The 22,065-nt window shown below is 43.3% G+C and overlaps 1 protein-coding gene across 2 annotated transcripts in view; it reads right to left on the reverse strand.

Annotated features, from left to right (window-relative positions):
• Ywhag (tyrosine 3-monooxygenase/tryptophan 5-monooxygenase activation protein gamma) overlaps positions 1-17,688 on the reverse strand; it is a 33,783-nt gene extending 16,095 nt beyond the window's left edge. For both annotated transcript variants that reach the window (XR_009224739.1, XM_058572228.1), the window contains exon 1: positions 17,407-17,688. Coding sequence is in view for 1 of the 2 variants with exons in the window: in XM_058572228.1 (XP_058428211.1) it covers positions 17,407-17,493 (87 nt within the window). In the remaining variant the exon portion in view is untranslated. The remainder of the gene's footprint in view (positions 1-17,406) is intronic.
• Positions 17,689-22,065: the final 4,377 nt, after the last annotated feature.

Consider the following 22,065-nt stretch of genomic DNA (forward strand, 5'->3'; position numbering starts at 1 on the left):
AAAAAATCAAACTCGGGACTGGGATTGTGGCTCAGCGGCAGAGAGCTTGCCTAGCACATGTGAGGCCCTGGGTTTGATCCTCAGCACCACGTAAGAATGAAATAAATATAATGTGTCTAACTACAACTTAAAAATAATAAATATTTTAAAAATAAAAATAAAAAATAAAACTTAAAACCTCCAACGTTTCAGTCCTCACTATTGCCCATCAGACTCGCTCTTGAATCCTTTTCCTTCCTTCTCTTTAGGGTTCATTTCTTTCTTTTAAGGGTCATTAGATACATCGATTCAATTTTTTTTGCATAAATATAAAAGTTTATTGTGGGGGAGGGGGGATAGTAGAGGATAGGAAAGATAGCAGAATACAACAGTCACTAGTATGGCAATATGTAAAAACGTGGATGTGTAACCGATGTGATTCTGCAATCTGTATACGGGGTAAAAACGGGAGTTCATAACCCACTTGAATCAAATGTATGAAATATGATGTCAAGAGCTTTGTAATGTTTTGAACAACCAATAAAAAAAAAAAAGAAAAAAAAGTTTATTGTGCCATGTTCTTCTGCAACACAATTTCTCTAAAGCACCTAAATGTTCAATCAATCCAACCACCTGGTATTGCTGCTCTTACACCCAAGATTTAGGCAAGGAGAGAAGTAAGAGAGGGAGATCAGTTACTACAACCTGCCTGGCAGCCCTTGCTTACTAGAGGAATGTGACCCTAGATAAGCCAAATAACTGTACCCATCACTGCCTCCTCATTAAATGCCTAAGAAGATGTGTTTTCCCCACGTGGAGGAGCAGGTTTGCCTAGTATGTGTGAGCCTCTGACTATGTTCCCCAGCACCTAAGGCAGGAAAAAGATGGTTTTCCCTCCATGCATTCTTACCAGCCATGTCTTTATCGTCTTTCCTCTCCCTACTCTCTTCATTTCCCCTTAACACACACTCCAAGTTCAGGCTTCAATAAATGATGCCCTAGGGACTGGGGTTGTGGCTCAGCAATAGAGCGCTCACCTAGCACGTGTGAGGCTCTGGGTTCGATCCTCAGCACCACATACAAATAAATATATTGTGTCCAACTACAAAATTTAAATATTAATTAAATAAATAAATGATGCCCTTCAATTCCCATCTCTTTGTTCTTGTTTCCTTCAAAATAAGGCTCTTAGAACCACGTTGACACCTGTTACCACTTCTCCCATCCTCCCTGCTCTCCTCAGCCACTGCCACAGTGACCCACCACAGTGACCCTCCAGTCACCCAATGCCTTCCACCTCACACACCAGGGTTTTCTGTATCCACCTTACATTTTAATTCACAGGGCCTAAGGGTGAGGCTGGGGTAGAGTGCTTACCCAGTGTGCACCAGGCCTGGGCACACAGCCAGAAGAAAACTGACACACACCACTAACCACTCCCCTTTCTGGCACTCTGCTCCGGGTGTCACCAATCTCTCCAGTCTTCTTACATTCACTGTGCATTTTTCTTCCTCATTCCAGGACCCATGGCATAGGGCTTCCCATTTTCAACTCTACATTTCCCTAAGGAACTTCCTCATGTACGGTTCCAACTATCACAGAGGCAGAAGACATTATTAGATGGACAACCCTATGAGGGTAGCAGATGTTATGTTCTCCAGCTCTCAGACCAGTCTGGTCTAATTGGAGGCAGGGGGCTCAAACCCAGGGCCTTGCACATGCTAAGCATGTGCTCTACCAGAGCCACTCCCAGGCCACATTTCCTTATCTCATGAATTCACACTACTTTGAGTGGTTACACTCAAGTGCCTTTCATGTAGTAACTTAATTTGCCTCATTTTAAACTTTTCCTCAAACTGAAAATGACCACAACTAATCATTTGTCCCCCCTCCTCTTTCCCAGTTCATCTCTAACCATCTATTTCTCTCTCAAGTCTGCCTCTGTCCAGGCACCCATCTGTGAGACCCCTAGAACCCGACTAATCTGATCAGCCACCTCAGTGTCTTCCTGTTCAATCTCTACTCGGCTGACCTTGGAGCTTTCCTTTTAGTACTGAGGATTGAACCCAGGGACACTTAACCCCAGCTCTTTATATATTCTATTTAGAGACAGAGTCTGAGTTTCTTAGCGCCTCGCCATTGCTGAGGCTGGCTTTGAACTTGCCATCCTCTTCCCGAGCTGCTGGGATTACAAGCAACCACATGGTACCCAGCTCCCCTGTGATCTCTTCAAACCAAAAATTGGATTACAATCCTCCTCTGCCTCAAGTGACTCTCCAAAGCTACAGAAAAACCCAAAACTCTACAGGCTCTTCAAGCACTGGCCATGAATTTGCTTAGACTCGGCTCCCACTGCGGAGCTGCCTGTGCAGCCAACAGGGAAGGAGCGAGTCAGTGAGATCCTGATCCAGCCCCTCCACCAGGGTATCCTCCTCCCATCCTCCCCATCAACTCCCACAAAGGACACTGCTCAGGCATCACTGCATATAAGCAACCTTCCCTGATGCCCCTGAGAACTGTCCTTCAAAGATTCCACAGCCCTCACCTCAATTTTTTTGTGCATGGAATGAATACTCCCAAAGCATCTTCAGTGACACTCACCACAGCTCTAACTTCCCTATATGGTTCTGCATTAATATCATCATTTCTTCCACCTGCCTAGAATGTTTACAAAATATTAAAATGATTATAAACTTTTATACAAAATATGAAAAAATAACTTTTTTTTGGGGGGGGGGGGTGTTAACAGGGATTGAACTCATTGAGCTCTTTTCGTTTTATTTTGAGAAAGGGTCTGACTGAGTTGCTTAAAGCCTAAGTTGCTGAGGCTGGCTTTCAACTTGCCATCCTCCTGCCTCAGCCTTTTGTGCTTGCTGGAATTACAGGCATGTGCCACTATGCCCAGCAAAAATTAGCATCCTTTTCCTTCCTTTGATCTTCATCTAAATGCTCTTAAAACATGTTCAAAATTCCATTTTATGTATTTCAAACAAAATCATTTTTTCTTTTCTTTTGAGGCAAGGTATCAGTACATTGCCCAGGCTGACCTCAAACTCCTGGGCTCACACAAGTAATCCTCTTGCCTCAGTCTCTTGCGTAGCTGGACTGTAGGCAGCTGCTACTATATCCAGCCAATATAATATTATTTCTGACACACAGAAAGTTACACCTTCCTCCAGGTCTATTTATTTCAGGAAGTATTACCATTCAGTTGAGCCACATCCTTTCACTTTCTGGCACTATTTGTTAAGACTCTTGACAGCAAAACTATAGTAATTAACTTTATGTTAAAAATCTCAAGTTCAGGGATGGGAACATAGCTTAGTTTGTAGAGTGCTTGCCTCACATACACAAGGCCCAGGGTTCAATCTTCAGCACCACAAAAAAAAAAAAAAAAAAAAAAAGAAAAAACAATCTCAAATTCAGCCAGGTACTATCACTATATCCATAATCACAGCTAATCGTCAGGCTGAGAGGAAGATCACCAAGTTCAAAGTCAACCTCAGATGTAGCAAGGCCTTTAGCATCAGAGCAAGGCCCTGTTTTAAAATAAAAATAAAAGACAGGAGATGTAACTCAATAGTGCCTCTGGATTCAAACCCTGGTACAAAAAATAAAATAAAATAAATCAAGTTCTTTGTTAAATGGATTTAAAACACACTAACTCATGTAATCAAATGACATTTACTAAAAAAAAAAAAAAAAAAAAAAAAAAAAATAGGATTACCCTAAAGGAAATTTGCTCTGCTGGTTTTTGGAGATTTGGGTTTTGTGGTTTTTTTGTTTTTGTTTTTTGTTACTGGGGATTAAACTCAGGGGTGCTTAACCACTTGAGCCACATGGTCATCCCTTTTTTTTTCTTTTTTTGAAACAGGGTCTCACTAAGCTTTGAACTTTTGATACTTCTGCCACAGTCTCCCAAGCCACTGGAATTACATCCATGCACCACCATGCCCTGCCTGCATTTTAAACTTAATACAAACAGCACAATCTCAAAATCAACTAAATGGAAAAAGAAAATATTAAATACACAGTAGTCTAAAGGGTTTTTCATGCTTCTACAATTAATGGTATGCTAAAGTCATGAAAACAGATCAATTATAATAGCAGTCTTCAGGGGCTGGGGTAGCTCAGCGGCAGAGTGCTTACCCAGCATACATGAGGAAATGGGTTCAATCTTCAGAACCACATAAAAACTAACATATAAAATAAAGGCATTGTGTCCATCTACAACTACAAAAAAAAATTAATTAAAAAAAAATCAATCTTCAGTACAACTCCTTTTGGAAACTAAAAAAACTTTTTTAAAAATTTGTTCTAATTAGTTATATGTGACAACAGAATGCATTTTGACACAGTATATATAAATGGAGTATAACTTCTCATTCATCTGAGTTACACAGGTCATGTAATCATATATGCACATAGGGTAATAATGTCCAGTTTATTCTACTATCATTCCTACCCCCTAAAAACCCTTTTTGAAACATGAGTCCTAGTTTTAGAAAAAATACTTCTAGCTCAAACCTAGGCCAATTAAACATTCCCACGTGTAAAATGGGAAGAATTTCATTTATGATGCTGTCGTAAAATTAATGGTAAAAGTAAGTAAAAATGCTTCCCAAGGTGACAGTAAATATCAAAGGGGAGAGAGACTGTGTTGGTGATCAAACCCAGGACCTCATGCATGCTAGGTAAGTGCTCCACCAACTGACCTACATCCCAGCCCAATATGTTCCAATATTTGATCCAACAGGGCAAAATTTTAAATCTTGTGTTGGCCTAAAAAAGGTTTTTAGTCAACGTAGAACTCTACAGAAGAAATATTTTTTAAAAAATTCATACCAGGACTACTAGATCCCATGACCCCTTGTGGGAATTATCACTTGAATAAATCCTATTCCTTTACTCATTTTTTTTTAAATTTTTTTTCTGTAGATGGATACAATACCTTTATTTATCTTTATGTGGTGCTGAGGATTGAACCCACGACCTCACACACGCTAGGCAAGCACTCACTACTGAGCTACAACCCCAGACCTTCCTTTACTCTTAAAAAGGGCTGGAGATATAGCTCAGTGAGAAAGCATCTGAGCTCAACCCTTAGTATCCCATTCCCCAGGGGAAAAAAAAAACAAACACCGCCATACCAAAAAGTACCCTAACTGTTCAAATTCTATTGTGGTCCCAAGGCTAGTATGCTGCAAGTAATAGTACTGACTTTTTTTTTTTTTTTGTACTAGGGATTGAACCCAAGGGCACTCAACCACTGAGCCACACCCCAGTGCTATTTTGCATTTTAGAGACAGGGTCTTGCTAAATTCCTTAAGGCCTAGATAAATTGCTGACGCTGGCTTTGATCCTCCTGCCTCAGCCTCCTGAGCCACTGGGATTACAGGCTTGTGCCACCCGGTACTGACATTTGTTGCTAGCAGATATTAATACTTTCTGAAAAATTAACATTTAAGCATCACTTATTAAAATTAACACACATTAAAATGCAAGAAAAAAATTCACACATGCCATATTACGCCAGCCAAATGAGCACAGTAAAGCAAGATCAAAATTATAATCCATTCAGAAAAGTTTTATAGATCTACATGCCAATTTCAAACAAATAATGTTTGGGGCTGGGGTTGTGGCTCAGCAGTAGAGCGCTTGCATAGCACATGCCAGGGCCTGGGTTCAATCCTTGGCACCACATAAAAATAAATAAAGGTATCATGTTCAACTACAACTAAAAAATAAATATTAAAAAAAAAAGTTAGGGTTGGGGATATGGCTCAAGTGGTAGCGCACTCGCCTGGCATGTGTGAGGCACTGGGTTGGATCCTCAGCACCACATTAAAATTAAAATAAAGATATTGTGTCCACCTAAAAAAAATTTTTAAAAATTTAAATAGTAGAAATGTATTCATGCAAATTTTTAAAATTCAACCTGTATGTTAAGTTTATCATACCGTTTTTCCTTCCCCAATGATAAAAAATAAATTGGCAGATATCTACCTGATATTGGCTACTCACTGAACATTATCATTGAATTAATCAGCTCCACTTTTTTTGTATATGCAGTATAGCAGAATAAACCCAAGAGTGCTCTACCACTAAGCTACATCCCCAGCTTTTTTATTTTGAGAGGGTCTCACTAAGTTGCTGCAATCCTCCTGCCTCTGCCTCCCTAGACAATGGGATCACAGTTGTGTGCCACTATACCAGGTAGCTCAACATGGATTCAAACCAAGACTGTCTGGGACCAGAGCGGTGGCTGTGTGCAATTGCTCTCTCCCTCCCACACACACCTTCACACACACATTGCTTTTTTGGGGGGGTGGGGGGAGGGGGTACTGTGAATTAACCACTGAGTCACATTTCCACCCCATTTTGTGACAAGGTTTTGCTAAGTTGGTGAGACTGGCTTTGAACTTCCAATCCTCCTGCCTCAGTCTTCCAGGTCATGAAATTTTCTTCTTTTTTTGAGGTACCAGTATTGGAATACAGGTCTCATGCACGTTAGGAAAGTGTTCTATAACTGAGCTACATCCCAACTCTATTTTTTTAAATTTTTTATTTATTTGAAGGGTGGGGAACCCGGGATTGAACTCAGGAGCACTCAACCACTGAGCCACATCCTTAGCCCAATTTATATTTTACTTAGAGATAGGGTTAAGACAATTTCTGGCTAAATTAATTTCCCAGGCTGACCACAAACATGTGATCCTTCCTCAGTCTCCCAAGTAGCTGGGATTACAACTGCACTGCCATCTTTAAGGCAAAAAATATTTGTTTAAAAAAAAATGCTTTATTGAGGAAGAAGGATTGCCTTGTTCAAGGCCAGCTTGAACAACTTAGCCAAACCCTGTCTCAAAATAAGATTTAGAGCCAATGGGAAGGACAGTAGAAAGATTCTATATATATCCTATATAAATGTATGATTACACTGGTGGAGTGACTCTGAACCATGCACAGCCAGAGGAATGAGAAGTTGTGCTCCATTTGTGTACTATATGTCAAAATGCATTCTACTGGAAAATAAGTAAATATTAAAAAAAAAAAAAATGGGTCTGGGGAGGTGGCTCAAGCGGTAGCGCGCTCGCCTGGCATGCGTGTGGCCCGGGTTCAATCCTCAGCACCACATACAAACAAAGATGTTGTGTCTGCCGAGAACTAAAAAATAAATAAATATTTAAAAATTTTCTCTCTCTTAAAAAAAAAAAAAAAAAGTTAAAAAAAAAAGAAAGATTTTAGAGCCAGGCATGATGGTACATTTCTATAATCCCAGTGGCTCTGGAGACTGAGGTAGGAGGTTCAAAGTCAGCCTTGGCAATTTAGGCCTTGTCTCTGAATTTAAAAGAAAGTTGGGGCGGGGGGGGGGGGGGGGCCTGGGGGGGCTGGGGATGTGGCTCAGTGGTTGAATGCCCTGGGTTAGATCCCCAGAACCCATCCCCAAAAAAGCTTGGGAGGTAAAAGCCAAACAAAAGCAAAACTGGCTTACTCACATAGCCCAAACCAATCCAGAGTTACCTCCTCTATAGACTAGAGAGGATAGTCTCAGAAGTGAACAGAATTGCCTTATAATAAAAAGGCAGCAAGAAGCAAGTAAAAGAGCGTCTCTGGATCATGTCTGCTCACCTACAGGGACTGCATCATCCCCTCCCCACAACAGACCACCCAGGCTTAAGTCCTCTCATCGGAGTACAGATTGAAGGCAAGGCAACATCAGGATGTCAAGCACCCTCAGTAAAAATCCAGGGGAGGGCTGGGGTTTCGGCTCAGTGGTGGAGCACATGCCTAGCACCCATGAGGCATTGGGTTCGATCCTCAGCACCACATAAAAATAAATAAATAAATAAAGGCATTGTTTCCATCTATAAATAAAAATAGTTTTTAAAAATATCAAGGGGAAGAGCGGGGTTGTGGCTCAGCAGCACAGCGCTCACCTAGCAAGTACGAGGCCCTGGGTTCAATCCCTAGTATTAGTTGTATTGTGTACAACTAAAAAAATAAAATATTAAAAAATATATATATCAAGGGGAAAAGTAAATTATTTGCCAACTGGATTAAATTGAAGCAAGGGCTGGGGATGTGGCTCAAGCGGTAGCGCGCTCGCCTGGCATGCGTGCGGCCTAGGTTCAATCCTCAGCACCACATACAGCAAAGATGTTGTGTCCGCCGAAAACTAAAAAATAAATATTAAAAATTCTCTCAAAAAAAATAAAATAAAATAAATGATTTAAGCAAGAAAGTACACTATGAGGTTGCCAAATTTGAACATAAAGAAATTTTGCTAGTAATTTGAATATTTGTGGAATATAAGGAACAATTTTAGGTAGATAAAAAGCCAACTTTCAAGATGGTAAATAATCCCAAAAGGGACCAGAATTAAGTCAAGATTGCCAATGTGCTAAAAAGTGGGGAGGCTGGGCATGTGGGGAATTATGGTACTACTCATCCTCGTTTTGTATGTTTAAGAAAGTTTCCATTAAAGAACAGAAAGGCAATCATTCCAAGTGCAGAAAAGCAGGAGAGGAGATGGAGCTTGCCTTGCTTCCTCCTCCACAACAAGCTCAGGATAAAAAGGAGGCTGAGGCAGGAGGATCCAGTTCAAAGCCAGCCTCAGCAAAAAGTGAGGTACTAAGCAGCTCAGTGAGACCCTATCTCTAAATAAAATACAAAATAGGTGTGAGAGGGGAGGCTGGTGAAATAGCTCAGTTGGTAGAGTTTTTGCCTAGCATGCCAAATCCCTGGGTTCAATCCCCAGCAGCACCAAAAAAAAAAAAAAAAAAAAGGGGGCTGGGAATGTGGCTCATTGGTGCCAAGTTCAATCCCCATACCACCCACCAAAAAAAGTGCTTCTCCAATTTTGAACCACGAATATATATGCAATACCCACTCTATATTAATCTTTTAAAATTTCTACGAGATGAACTGCCATTAGCACTGGGTCTTAAAAGCTTTAAACATTATTCTTAATCTATGGCCACATCCCCTACATGCATCTGATCTCAGACCTGGGTGGTGTGTTGTGGGGAGGGGATGATGAAGTCCCTGTTGGTGAAGCAGACATGATCCAGGGTTAGGCCTGGTTGGTACTTGGATGGGAGCCTGCCTAGGAATACCAGAGGCTTTGAATAATGTATATTTATTTTAGGATCTTTCCAGCAAAAGACATACATAGCAATAACATCTATAAGTACAAATTTGAAAGAAACCTAAGTGCTAAATTAAAAAATAATAAAGTAGGCACACTGGCATACACCTGTAATCTCAGTGGCCCAGGAGGCTGAGAAAGGAGAATCATAAATAAGACTAGCCTCAGCAATTTAGCAAGGCCCTACACAACTAAGCAAGATCCTGTCTCAAAATAAAAAATAAAAAGGACTGGGGATGTAGTTCAGAGTTTAAGCACCTCTGTTAAATACCTTATACCATGAGGCTGGGGTTGTAGCTTAGTGGCACAGTGCATGCCTAGCACATCTGAGGCACCCGGTTTGATCCTGGGCACCACATAAAAATAAAAGTGTTGTGTTTGTCTACAACTTTAAAAAAAAAAAAAAAAAAAAAAAAACCTGGTAGCAAAATAATAATGATGATGATGATAGTAAGAGCTGGGGTGTAGACCAGTTATAGAACACTTTCCTAACATGCATGAGGCCTTGGGTTCAATCCCTAGCACAACAAAAAACTAGAAATGAAAAAGATTATGACATGTCCACAGGATTATTCAGCCATTGAAAATATTGATGACAGGCTGGGGATGTGGCTCAAGCGGTAGTGCGCTCGCCTGGCATGTGTGCAGCCCGGGTTCGATCCTCAGCACCACATACAAAGATGTTGTGGCCGCCAAAAACTAAACAATAAATATTAAAAAAAAAAAAAAAATTCTCTCTCTCTTTTTTTAAAAAAAGAAAGAAAGAAAATATTGATGACAGCCAGGAATCATTGCATGTGCCTGTAATCCTAGTGGCTTGAGAGACTGAGGCAGGACCGGTCCAAGATCCAGGCCAGGCTCAGCAATTTAGCAAAGCCCTAAGCTACTTAGTGAGACCCTGTCTCAAACAAAAAACTTTTTTAAAAGGACTGGGAGTATGACTCAGCACCCTGGGCTCAATCTCTAGTACAAAAACAAAAAAGAAGGAAAATATCATGAAAGCAGGGTGAGAGCATACTCCAGCAATCCAAGCTACTCAGGAGGATGATACAGGAAGATCCCAAGTTCAAGGCCAGCTTTCACAATTTAGGAGATCCTGTCTCAAAAAAAAAAAAAAAGGACTCCCTTAGAAAAGCACAGCATCACCAGACCCAAGATGATTCTAAAATATAATATCCCTATTATTCATTCATTTGTCCCAAACTCGTTTTTCTTGCCTTAGAATCCCCTTTTCCATTGTTCTTCTCATAATTCTGTTAATTTCTCGTCTTTCCCAACCTCATAGAACTTTCTATTTCTATAATTTCACAGACGTAATAGAAATACCAAAATAGACTATTTGCAAAGAATGGGGTAGGACGGGGGGGGGGGGGGGAACAACACTTAGCCAGTACCACCAACCAGCGCCAGGCAGGCCCTCAGACACAGGCATACCAGCAGGGAGTATGGGGTTATTTGGATGACTACCACCCATGCCAGGTCTCCCACAGCAAAGATACACTATTTCACACTGGATTACTACAAGTAAGTATTATTATTTTATTAAAGAGAGAGAGAATTTTTTAAATATTTATTTTTTAGTTTTTGGTGGACAAAACATCTTTATTTTATTTTTATGTGGTGCTGAAGATAGAACCCAGCGCCCCGCACATGCCAGGTGAGCGCGCTACCGCGCGCTTGAGCCACATCCCCAACCCCACAAGTTAAGTATTATTAAGAAACAATTCAGTAAAAAAAAAGTTTTGAGCTTAGCTGGGTATGGTGGCATGTGCCTATATTCAGAAGACTGAGGCTGGAGGATACTTGAGCCCAGTTCAAATGACCCCATTTCCAGAAAAATAAAAGGTAGCAGGGTTAGGAATGTAATGGCAGTAGACCATGTGCTTAGCATGTGTGATGTCCTAGGTTTAATCTCCAGCACCAAAAGGAAAAAGAAATTTAGGCCTATTTCTACACCCTTAATAACACCACAGGTACCTTGTTTCCTAAACCTGGCTATTTAACTATAGCAGCTTAGGAGTCATCAATAATTCCTTTTAAACTAAACTAAAATAAATACATAAATTAATTAATTAATTAATTGATTAAAACTCTGGCTTCCTCTCTCAGGCCATTTCTCACCCTCTGGCTGCAGCTGCTCCTCACACTCAGCTAGGGCAGGGCTGGGAAGTAACTCCTCTTTAACTGCTATTAGTACACATGGAGCTGGCCCCTGCTATATCTGCACAGTCCCAGCTTGAACATCCCTAGCAAAAGACTAAAACGAGAGGAAAGCTGAGTACTTGTGGGCTTTCTCTACAGATGAAGAGGAAGAGGGTAGGAACACTTGAGTTCACTTGGAATTACCTTTTTATGTCATGCTAAGATTCCATCTTTGTAAGAACACTCACTCTTCTCTATTTCTTCACAACCAAACTTGGTGTTATATGGCACACTAGTAGCATTCAACTCAGGTAAAGCAAATGCTTCTGAGATGCACCCTTACAAGCCAGTGGCTTCCACTTCACAGATCATGGGAAAAAAAGGTAGAGTGGATTGGTACAGCAGCTGTCCAGCACAGCTGAGAGCCTGGGTTAGATGCCCACAGCAGAAAAGAAAAACGCTCGTGCAAAAAAAGATTTACAATTTTTGCTGGGCACTGTAACACCACCTCTAATCCCAGAAACTCAGGAGAATATCAAGTTCAAAGCCAGCCTCAAAAATTTAGTGAGACGGTCTCAAAAAAAAAAAAAAAAAAAAGGAAAATGAGCTGAGGAGATAGCTCTCCTGGGTTCCATTCCCTTTATCTCATCCCCCCCCAAAAAAATTCACAATTTTTACTGTTTATGCACAATCATGAAACCAAGTCCATTATTTAATAATTTACCTTAAGATTGTTTCTTGAGCCCCCCCCCCCTTTAGGCTTTTTTTCCCCCAATGGGTAAGGCATTTTTGTTTTGCAGCCCTGTGAAATCAAACACCTTGGGTCTCCGGCATGTCCTGCAAATGCTCAATAACTGAACTACAACTACAAACTAGAGCCCAAGGCTTAAAAATGTTTCTTTTCTTTTTGAGACAAAGTTCACTGTTGCTTGGACTGGCCTTTTTAAAGCCTTGGGCTAATCTGATCCTTCTGCCTCAGCCTCCCCAATAGCTGGGACTATAAGCACTTGCCATTATGCACTCTTTGGGAGCCTTTTTTGATCATTTTTGTTGTTGTTGTAGTTGGATACAATACCTTTATTTTATTTATTTATATGTGGTGCTGAAGATTGAACCAAGGGCCTCGCACATGCTAGGTGAGCGCCGCTGAGCCCCAGCCCCAGCCGTGTTGATCACTTTTCATGTAACTAAATTTCAAATTCATCAATTTAGTAAAACCAAGCAATGATTTTGTAATGACATGATTTTGTAATTAATCAAAATGACAGCTGAGCTGGGATGAGGCAGAGGATGGCAAGATAAAGCCACGCCTGAGTAACAAGGGAGGCCTGTCTCAAAATACAGAAAAAGGACTGGGGATGCGGCTCAATGGTAGAACACCCCTGGTTTCAATCCCCAGCCCAAAACAAAAGAAAATGATAATTGATGCCTAAAATGGAATTTGGGGAAGAAAAAAATTATGAAAGGAAAGAAAGGCCATAAACCAGTTGGTATGGTAGCCTTTATTACCTAGAAAGGTGACAAAGACAGCCAGCCCTATGACTGATATATCTCGTAAAGCACTAAGAACAGAGCTCAACAAAAAGTGACTTTTCCCTATTATTATTAAACTTAGAAAGTGGTCCTTGTTTCTTTTCTTCCACATCCTATGGAATTTTATAGGAATACAGAGTAAGTCAGATGCCCTCCCAGAGGCTAGGGTGCTAGAATTGGGGGCAAGAAGTAGTATTCAGTCCAAGAGTCACAGGAGCACACTGCTAACCAAAACAACCCCTTTAGCTTCTTACAATGGCATCCCATCCAGTGGGAATGCCAGGCTGAGCAGCCCAGCACTCAGTGCTGCAGTGTGTTCATTAGGGAACTGCCACCACACAGTGGGGAAGTCGCTTACAATACAGTCAGCCTCAGGGCTAAAAATGAGTTGCAACACCACTAGCAACATTTCCATAATCTCCAAACAGTTAATGGCTTGCTCAGATTTCAGGCAAATTGTTCTTATTTATTTGGATGAACAGCCTATGGCTTTTAAGTTCTATGACTCTTTAATCGGAAATATAGTTCAAACCTCGCTAATGAGAAGTCCCTTTTTTTGTTTTATGGTGAAAAATTCAGATGTTCAAAAACAAAGACAAAGGGATAACCAATTATCACTGGCTGTGAGCTGCTGTGGGCATTTACTGACACGGTCCTGAATCAGTAATCATGTTTTGAAATTCAACAGTGATAGGCCGGACTAGCATCACTTTTTAAAAAATACCACTTTCTCATTTTTGAACTAGACAGAGGTGATGGTTACACAACACTGTGAAATGTACTAAATACTACTCAATTGTACACTTCAATTTTTGTTATATGACTGTTATGTTGTGCTATATGACTTTCACCTCAATGAAAATACTATTGTTTTCTCCACTCTTATTAATAATAGTTTCACTTAATAAATTGATAAGCCTTCCCCAAGTACTAGAGATGACATCCTACCCAACATCTGCTGTCAGAGTACTGTTGTGAGGATGTACATTTAGCAACATCTGTTGTCTCAATTCAAAAGACACCTGAACATTTTTTAAATTACTGGAAAATGCACTTAATATTCATTTCAGTACTGTGAATAATAACACATGAAAAGCAAACTGTTATCTGTGTTCTCTCTACCTCAAAGAAGAGAACAATTCAAACCACAGATTGGCAGAACTCCACCTCTACAGGGCCTACCATGGTGTCATTACTCCATTAGTGATAATGGCTATTGATCTAGCTTCCTGGAAGAGGTAGCAGGAAAAATGCAGCATTTCAGATGGTATAAGTTGTTAAGTCCACTAGGAAAATATGCTTTTATGCGTGACTATGACAGCCTTTTGCCAGCCATGCCCCCACTACCCACTTAGATTGCTTAACCTAGTAACTTCAAGGAAATTAGTAGTCCAGAACCTTTCCTCCCCCTGAGGCAAGGACCAGTAGCCTACTTAAAATATTAACTTATTAGGCTATTAAAAGCCAAAGGACAAGGCAGTTCAGTGATCCCCCGCTTACCCAAGGGGTTATTATGTTCCAAGACCCCCCCCCAGTGGATGCTTGAAGCCCTGAATAGTCCAGAATACCATATCTACCATTCTCCTACATCCATACCTATGATAATCTGTAAATTAGACACAGTAAGAGTATAATGAAACAATTTTAACAATAGACTGTAATAAAGGTTATTTAAAACTAATTAATTATTTTTTTATTTCTGGAACTTTCTATGTAATACTTAGAACTTTCTATGTAATATTTAAGACAGTGGCTGACTAAAACCACAGAAAGCAAAAATGTGGATAAAAAGAAACTACTGTATTATCTAAAAAAGTAGTTAACATCTACATTCACTCTCTCCTTCAGTGTGGTCTTCAGGGCAAGACTACGTATTTGTCTTAGCTGACCTAACTCTCCTCTTCAAAATGCTATATCACATATTATTTCTGTCTGATCACCCATATACAACTCATTCTGCAGATATCTCAACACTGCAATTACCAGGATAATTTCAGGAAATACAAAAAATTTTAATCTCCATATCAGGATTTTAGCCTTCTAAAAGAGCTTGACTTTTCGGGGGGGGGGGGGATGCTGAGGATCAAACAGAGAGTCACACATGCTAAGCACACACTATGCCACTCAGTTACACCCCCAGCATCCAACACTTATAAATGGGAAGAACAATGGTACTAGTAGTTACCATTTTGGAGCACCTACTCCATTCTCCAGTTTTTCGGGTAGGAATTGCTGCATCATACAGATGAGGAAAACGAGGGTCAGAGCATAAGCCTATTTCCTTAAACTCACAGAAAATACACTGAATTTCACGAACTATGATTTCTTCCATACTGTGTCAAAGACAGATAAACGGAGCGAAAGACAACCTTCCCAAATCCAGACACATTTTATAATTGGTTCTTGTTCCTTAACGATTATTGGAAATGACACAGTAGGAAGCCATGATTTTTTAAAGGTTTTTTTATTAAAACCTGTCAATAAATTATTCTCAATAACCCAAATATACATTCCAGGCCTGTATTATGACCATAAATACATTCTTATTTTAAAAATTCTATTTCAATTCTATCATTGCCCCATTATCAAAATAAGTTTTTAAAAATATAAAAGTATCTTAAAAACTTTTCTAAGAATATTAGAAATGGGATGGTGAATAAGGCATATCTAAAGGTCATTAATTTGCATGTCTAAGGGTAAATGAAATTCTTATTTTTTGGACCAATTCTTATCTGGTGGAAGATGAAGCACACAATTCCACCTAGCTTATCAGGTAATTTCTGCATTACCTTGGACAAATGCCATTTGCAAACTCCCTACCAGCCCTTAGGTGCATTGCAGCCTCTGTGTCATTGTGTGTGACATCACTGGGTTGCTATGGATATAGGTGCGAGGTCACTCGCTCTCCTGTGGAACTAGAAATATGGAAAAATTAGAAGAATCTAAACATGAACTAAAGATATTTCCAATACTGATTAACTACTTAAGTCCACCTTGTATCATATGAGCATGAAAACGTTACAAAATAGCAACTTATCAATACAGCAGTATTCTCAATTTAGCCTGTTCTCTTCCTCTTAATTAAAAAAAATTATTAATATGGATGGTTTAATTATGAAAACAGCACTATCATCTTTTAAGATGTAGTGAAATTATTTAAGAATTAATCTTCAATACCTCTGCTGCTTCATTTAAATGATTTAACATGCAAGGTACATACACTCCCTGCATCCACTTCACACCACAGATGCATTTTAAAACCTTTGTTACATAAGGCAGGAAGTTAATATTAAGATAGTGGGAAACCTAAACCATTAACTAGATTAATCTTCCATTTTATAATATTCAGTATTTCCGCCCTAATATAATATCAAACGGGTTGCCGACCCATCAGATAAATGTAGTGTTAAGTGACAAAATGGTGCAACACAGGCAGGAATCTGCATCCCAGACAAAATGCGACAACTGGAGATCAGTATTCTTTTCATCTGCATGAGAATACGCTGCTTAAAATAAAATTTTTTAAAGCCTCAGATGTATTCAACAAATTTAAAAAGGAAAAAAAGACTTTTTCCCCTTTAAAATAACTCCTCCCAGCCTCCACCCAGTCTAGGCTCTCTGCAATATGACAAATGCAGAATCTTCTGGAATGACTTGATACTGCCTCCCACCACCGCTTTGTTTGCAGTATCAGATCAGACAGAATATGTTTTTTTTCAACTTATAGGAATTTCAACGGACGCGTGCCTGTATTCAAAAAAGAAACAGCATATGTCACAAATTGAACCAGTCAGCTAACATTCACAGGCTTTATTTGAAAAGTAATACCTACCCTTTTCAACACACACACAAACAAAAAAAAAAAATTAAGAAAAATGGAGATGGCATGTGGAAGACAATCAATGAAAAGGCCAAGGAGACAAATGTCCCCCCCCACCACCACTTCCTAAAAGCCAGAGACTTGCTCATGGGAATGAAGAAAGAGGAGCCTTTTGTTAAGAAAAACGTGAGCAAGGAGGTTTCGATTCTGCACCACTAAGCCCAGGTTTTCTGGGGAGCCTACGTCTTTCCCGGGGAGGTTCCTTAGGAATCTGTCAGGGAGGCTGCGGGGAAGATGACTGGCGGTGGGGGGTGGGAAACCGGGAGACCTGCTCAGTGAATGGGAAAGGCGCCGCCCAGACATCGGGGAGAGAAAGAGGAACCGCATCCATGCGGTCCCCCGCCCCCACGCCTGGGCTGGGAGGAGGGGAAGTGGGGCACAAAGGATGCGCACCGCCCGCCGGGTCCCCGGCGCACCCGAGACCCCGCTCCCGGGACCAGCCTCGCAAGACCCCGCCCCAGCCCGAGCCCGGGAAGGTCCTCGGAGGCAGCGCGGCCGGGCCTGGGGGACGCCGGGGACGCCGGGGAGCGGCCGCGTCACCACAAGGGTCCCCGCCACTACCAGGACTCTCCCCAGCGCCCTTGTGGAGCGAGAAGGGGCAGCCACCCTGCGGGCGCGACCGGCGGCCAGCCGCGACAGGCTACCAGCCCCGGGGCCTTCCCCGCCGAGGACCGCGACTCGGGAAGGGCTGGGGCGAGGCGGGGGGAGGGGAGGAGACACTCACGTTCTTCATGGCCGCGGCCATGTCGTCGTAGCGCTCCGCCTGCTCGGCCAGCCGGGCTTTCTGCACCAGTTGCTCGCGGTCCACCATCTTCACGGGCTGGGTCGAGCCGGAGGAAGGAGACCGGGACGGCCTGAAGGGCTTGAAGGGCGGCTGTGGCGCGGCTGGAACTCGTGTGCCGGAGGGACCGACCCACGAAGCGAGCGGCTGAGACAGCGGCGGCGCGGAGGAGGCGGCACGAGCTGCGACCGAGGGACCAGGCGCGAGGCGGCTGCGGCTGCTGTGCGTGCCGCGGGCGGACAACCCCCTGCAGCCCCGCCCACGCCGCGTGACGCAAAAGGCTCCGCCCGCGCGCCCCGCCCAGGCCCCGCCCGGGCCTTTTTCGGCTAAGCCTTCTGCCCCCGCAGCGGATGCAGCTAGCCTCCGTCTTCTGAGTGTACCCCACTTCTCCGCTGGCCCCCAACACTCCCCTTTCTTCACTTCACCCCGGTTCCTTCGCCCCAGCCGTTCCAGGGACCCCCTTCACACCTCCCTCTTCAGCGCCCGCCCTTCCTGGCTTCCGGCGCGCAGGCCACTGGGCATTGTAGTTCCTCCTTTCCCTGGCCGACGGATTGCGGAGACCAAGGACAAAGGGGCTGTCGAGACTACATCTCCCAGCGGCCATAGCGCGCGAGCGGAGGAAGATAGGGTTCCAACCCCGCGGCCACTGGGGACCCCTGGCGGGGATGCGGGCTGCCAGAGTCCGAGCGAGTGCTGATTCACGGCCCCGCCCCGTCTCCTCCTGAAGCCGCGGGGAGACGGGGCCAGGGCCTCAGCCCTAGACCGTTTCCGAGATTAAAGTACCAGGCATGGGAGCTAGGCAGGGAGGGAAGGTGTCCAGTGTAGCTGCAGATTGGCCATCCACCATCGTACAGAGGGGTGCCTGCAGGTCGGATGGCCGAATTAAAGGTCCAAATCCTGAGGAATTGTTATCCCTTCCCTCCACACAGAAAATTCCAGTTCCCCACAGCTTGAGGTTTGGGGGCTTGAATAGGTGAAGTCATGGAAGGACAGATACCGGCAGGACATACTGGTTAGTTTCCAGAAAGGATGCAGCTGTCGCAGGCTGACCCTGGGGGCCCCCCTCTTCCTCTCCACGGTGGAACACCGAAGATTCAATGACATGCCAGGCGCGGTGGGACACTCCGGTGATCCCAGCCGCTCTGAAGGCTGACGGAGGAGGATCGTGAGTTCAAAGCCAACCTCAGCATCTTAGCGAACCCCTAAGCAACTCAGTGAGACCCTGTCTCTAAATAAATAAAACACAAGTATGGCTGGGGATGTGGCTCAGTGGTTAAGTGTCCCTGAATTCAATCCCCAGTACAAAATAAAAAAAAAAAAAATTCAATGACAAATTCAGCAGTCAGTGCAGTGACCAACTGCCTACTCCATGGGTTGTGTCTGGGGGTGGGTTCCCATCATCTCTCCCCACCCAAGCGATACACACTGAGGTCAGGCTGATGTAGTTTTGTTCATGTGCTTCTGTCTTTGACATTCCATGTAGCTCACACATCCAGTAGTTTTGACAGTTTGTTTTATCTACTTCATCCATTCAATTATCTGTTGAGCACCCACTATGTTCCAAGAACTGTTCTAAGCAATGGAATAGAACAAAACAGGCAAAACTTCCTACCCCCCAAAAATAGGCAAGATAAGAATAAATATGTGGGCCAGGCGTGGTGACCTCTGTAGCTCAGTGGTAAGGCGTCCCAAAATTCAATCCCAGGCCCCCAGAACTAAAAACACATAAATAAGGGGACATAGGATGCACTTCAGTGGTAGAGCTTGTGCTTAGCTTGCATGAGATCCTGGGTTCAATCCTCAGCACCACAAAAATAAATAAACATAAATAGATGTAGAATATGTCTAGAGACTCTGGAGGCTGAAGCAGGAGGATTGCAAGTTTGAGACCAACCTCAGCAATTTAATGAGTCCCTGTCTCAAAGAAAAACAAAAGAGGGGTTGGGAATCTGGTTCAGTGGTTAAGTTAAGCACACTGAGGTTCAATCCCTGGTAACCAAAAATAAGAGCAATAAGTAAACTGGGCAGGTGACACTGCCCTATAATCCTAGCAGTTTGGGAGGCTGAGGCAGGAGGATCACAAGTTCTAAGCCAGCTTCAGCAATTGACAGAGGCCCTAAGCAACTTAGCCAGACTCTGTCTCAAAATTAAAAATAAAATAAATAAAGGGAGTTGGGAATGTGGCTCCGTGGTTAAGTGCCCCTGGTTTCAAACCCCAGTACAAAAAAGAAAAAATTGTTTTTTCTTTCAGGTTGAATAGAAAGAGGTTCTGAAAAGCTACTCCAGGGAACTTGGTAACATATCCTATCCAACCATTGAAGAATTATTGGATTTGAGAGTACAACAGGCAGAGACTCAAAGGCAAGGTCATCCTGCACAAGTTTATTGAGAGGCTCCCAAGTGATGGGTAATGAAAGTAGGGGAGGAGTCAGGGACAGGACACCAGGGGCATTGAATGGCAGGCTAAATAATAGAGGGGCTTGTATTTTTTGCAGTGCTGGGGATCAAATCCAGGGCCTTCCTTGTACAAGATAAGTGCTCTAACACTGAGTGGCATCTCTAGCCCAGGAACTAAGTTTTTATTCTAAAATAAACAGGAAGCCTGTGAAACATTTTTAACAATGACAGAAAATGATCACATTAAGGTTTTGTCACCTTCATCACCATTGACTGCTCAGTGCTTAGCATGGTACCTGTTCTATAGTAAGAACACAGAACCCAGGAAATAAAGAAATGAATGAATGAAGGCACTTTGGACAGGCTGCTCTGGGAAGGGTGTAGGAGATGGAGGAGTGGGGAGTGGGGAGGAACGCTAGAAATAGCTCTGTTCTCCCCCTCCTCCAGCATAGGATCTGGCCTGGCCTCTCTTCTCTTACCACACCACCCAGCAAAATGCAATCCTGCTGGTGAATAAACCCTCCCACTTCCTTCTGTCTCTTGAGGAAGCCTCCACCAAGTCATTCCTCTTCCTGTCTCTTCCTCCCTGCAGGCCAGACCTAAAACCTTCTGGCCTGGGGCATCACAGGTCCAGGGGAACAAGCCTTTCCAACCAACCCTGATTGTCCACTTCTGGATTGAACATGCCAATGATTCAGGCCCCAGATGCTAAACGTTGAGCACTTCCTGACACATTTCAGGCCACTTGTCAGAGGCCTTTGACCTCTCCACCTCAGTTCCTCTCCCTACCCCCTCCCCAACTCCATACCCCCACCCCCACCCGCTAGCCTGCTGTACTTGGGGGAAAAAAAAAAAAGAAGAAGAAAGGGGAGGAAAACGTTCAAGCCAAATGTGTATGGGAAAAGTAAAACAGATGCAAAGAAAAAATTTTTCAGAGCCAAACAGGAATATCTGCAGTCTCCATATTGAGACTTTCCTCCAATGGTGCAGAAGAACTGGCCCCGCCTTCCTTTCCTTTTGACTTTTGAAGGCCCTAGGTTTAAAGCCACAGCTGCCCAGCAACCCAAGTGTTCAGAAGGCTACTCCTGAGCCAAGATGAAGTGAAACAGAGCAAAGGGCTTAAAAGCCTGGCTTCCTCCTCTGCTGCGTTATAGCACTGCAAAGAATCTGGAGAAGGGGATTGGAGAATTAGTGTTTAGGCATCTGCCTGGCCCCCAGCCCTGGGTGCAAGGCCTGTCCTCCCTAGGGATCTCAATTTCCCCCACTTTTAAAATGAGACATTAAACTAAAGGAGCACTCAGTGCCCCACCCAACTATGATGAGTCAGGGTTCTAGATTCAACATGTTCTTCTGAAATGGAAAATATCGACATTCTTCAGCTGTGGAAATAGAGCAGAGGTGTCTATGCCTGCAGACCTGGGAGAAGGTTGAGGCCCAAGGATCAAGAGGCTCAGATTCATCTCTGTTTTTCAGACAAGAAAGCTGAGGCACAGGGAGGCTGTGTGCCACTGAGGAATTCAAAACTGGGCAGATGTTAAGGACTCCCTGTAGCAAAGGTGCCCTGGCCTCTCCCATCTGCAAGGCTGAACCTCCCTGGCCTCTGCTCAGGAAAGGAGGACCCTTGACCGCAAGGGACTGAACTGCCCAAGAACACCCTCCAGCCCCTTCTCTGGTGCTAGAGGACATGACCTTTTAAATGCATCCTCTCTGGCTGAGCTGGCAGATAAGCAGGCCAGCCGGGGACATTAGTGTCCTTCTGTTTCTGTGTGGTCATAAATCACCACAGCCCCATCCCCTGGCTGCTGGCTTCCTCCTGCGGCTGAAGAGCTCGCTGATTAGTGCAGATGGGACAGCAGTAGCATCTTCCCAAGCCAACCTGCAATGCTCCCCACCCTGTCCCCTGGGAACACTTCCCTGCCACTGCCCTACCAAGTTGGCCTGCAGTAGGGCAGAGAACACCATGGCTTTGGAAGCAAAGAACTACAGGAGAATCTTAGGGACTGTCTCTCCTGCTGTGAATCCTGGGCCAGTGGAGGAATCCTGCACTGGGAGGCAGGGCCCAAAGGTAGAGGCCCTAATTTTACCATTGAGCTTGCTAGGTGACCTTGGGAAAGTCACTTTACCTCTCTGGTTCTCAAATTAAGCATCCATAAAATAAAGGAATTGGATGCATGCTTCTAAACCCCTTGCAGGCAAGATGTAGAG

The sequence above is a fragment of the Marmota monax genome, unplaced genomic scaffold, assembly GCF_021218885.2.
Source record: "Marmota monax isolate L192 unplaced genomic scaffold, Marmota_monax_Labrador192_F-V1.1 WCK01_AAM20220418_F8-fsc00237, whole genome shotgun sequence".
NCBI lineage: Eukaryota > Metazoa > Chordata > Mammalia > Rodentia > Sciuridae > Marmota > Marmota monax.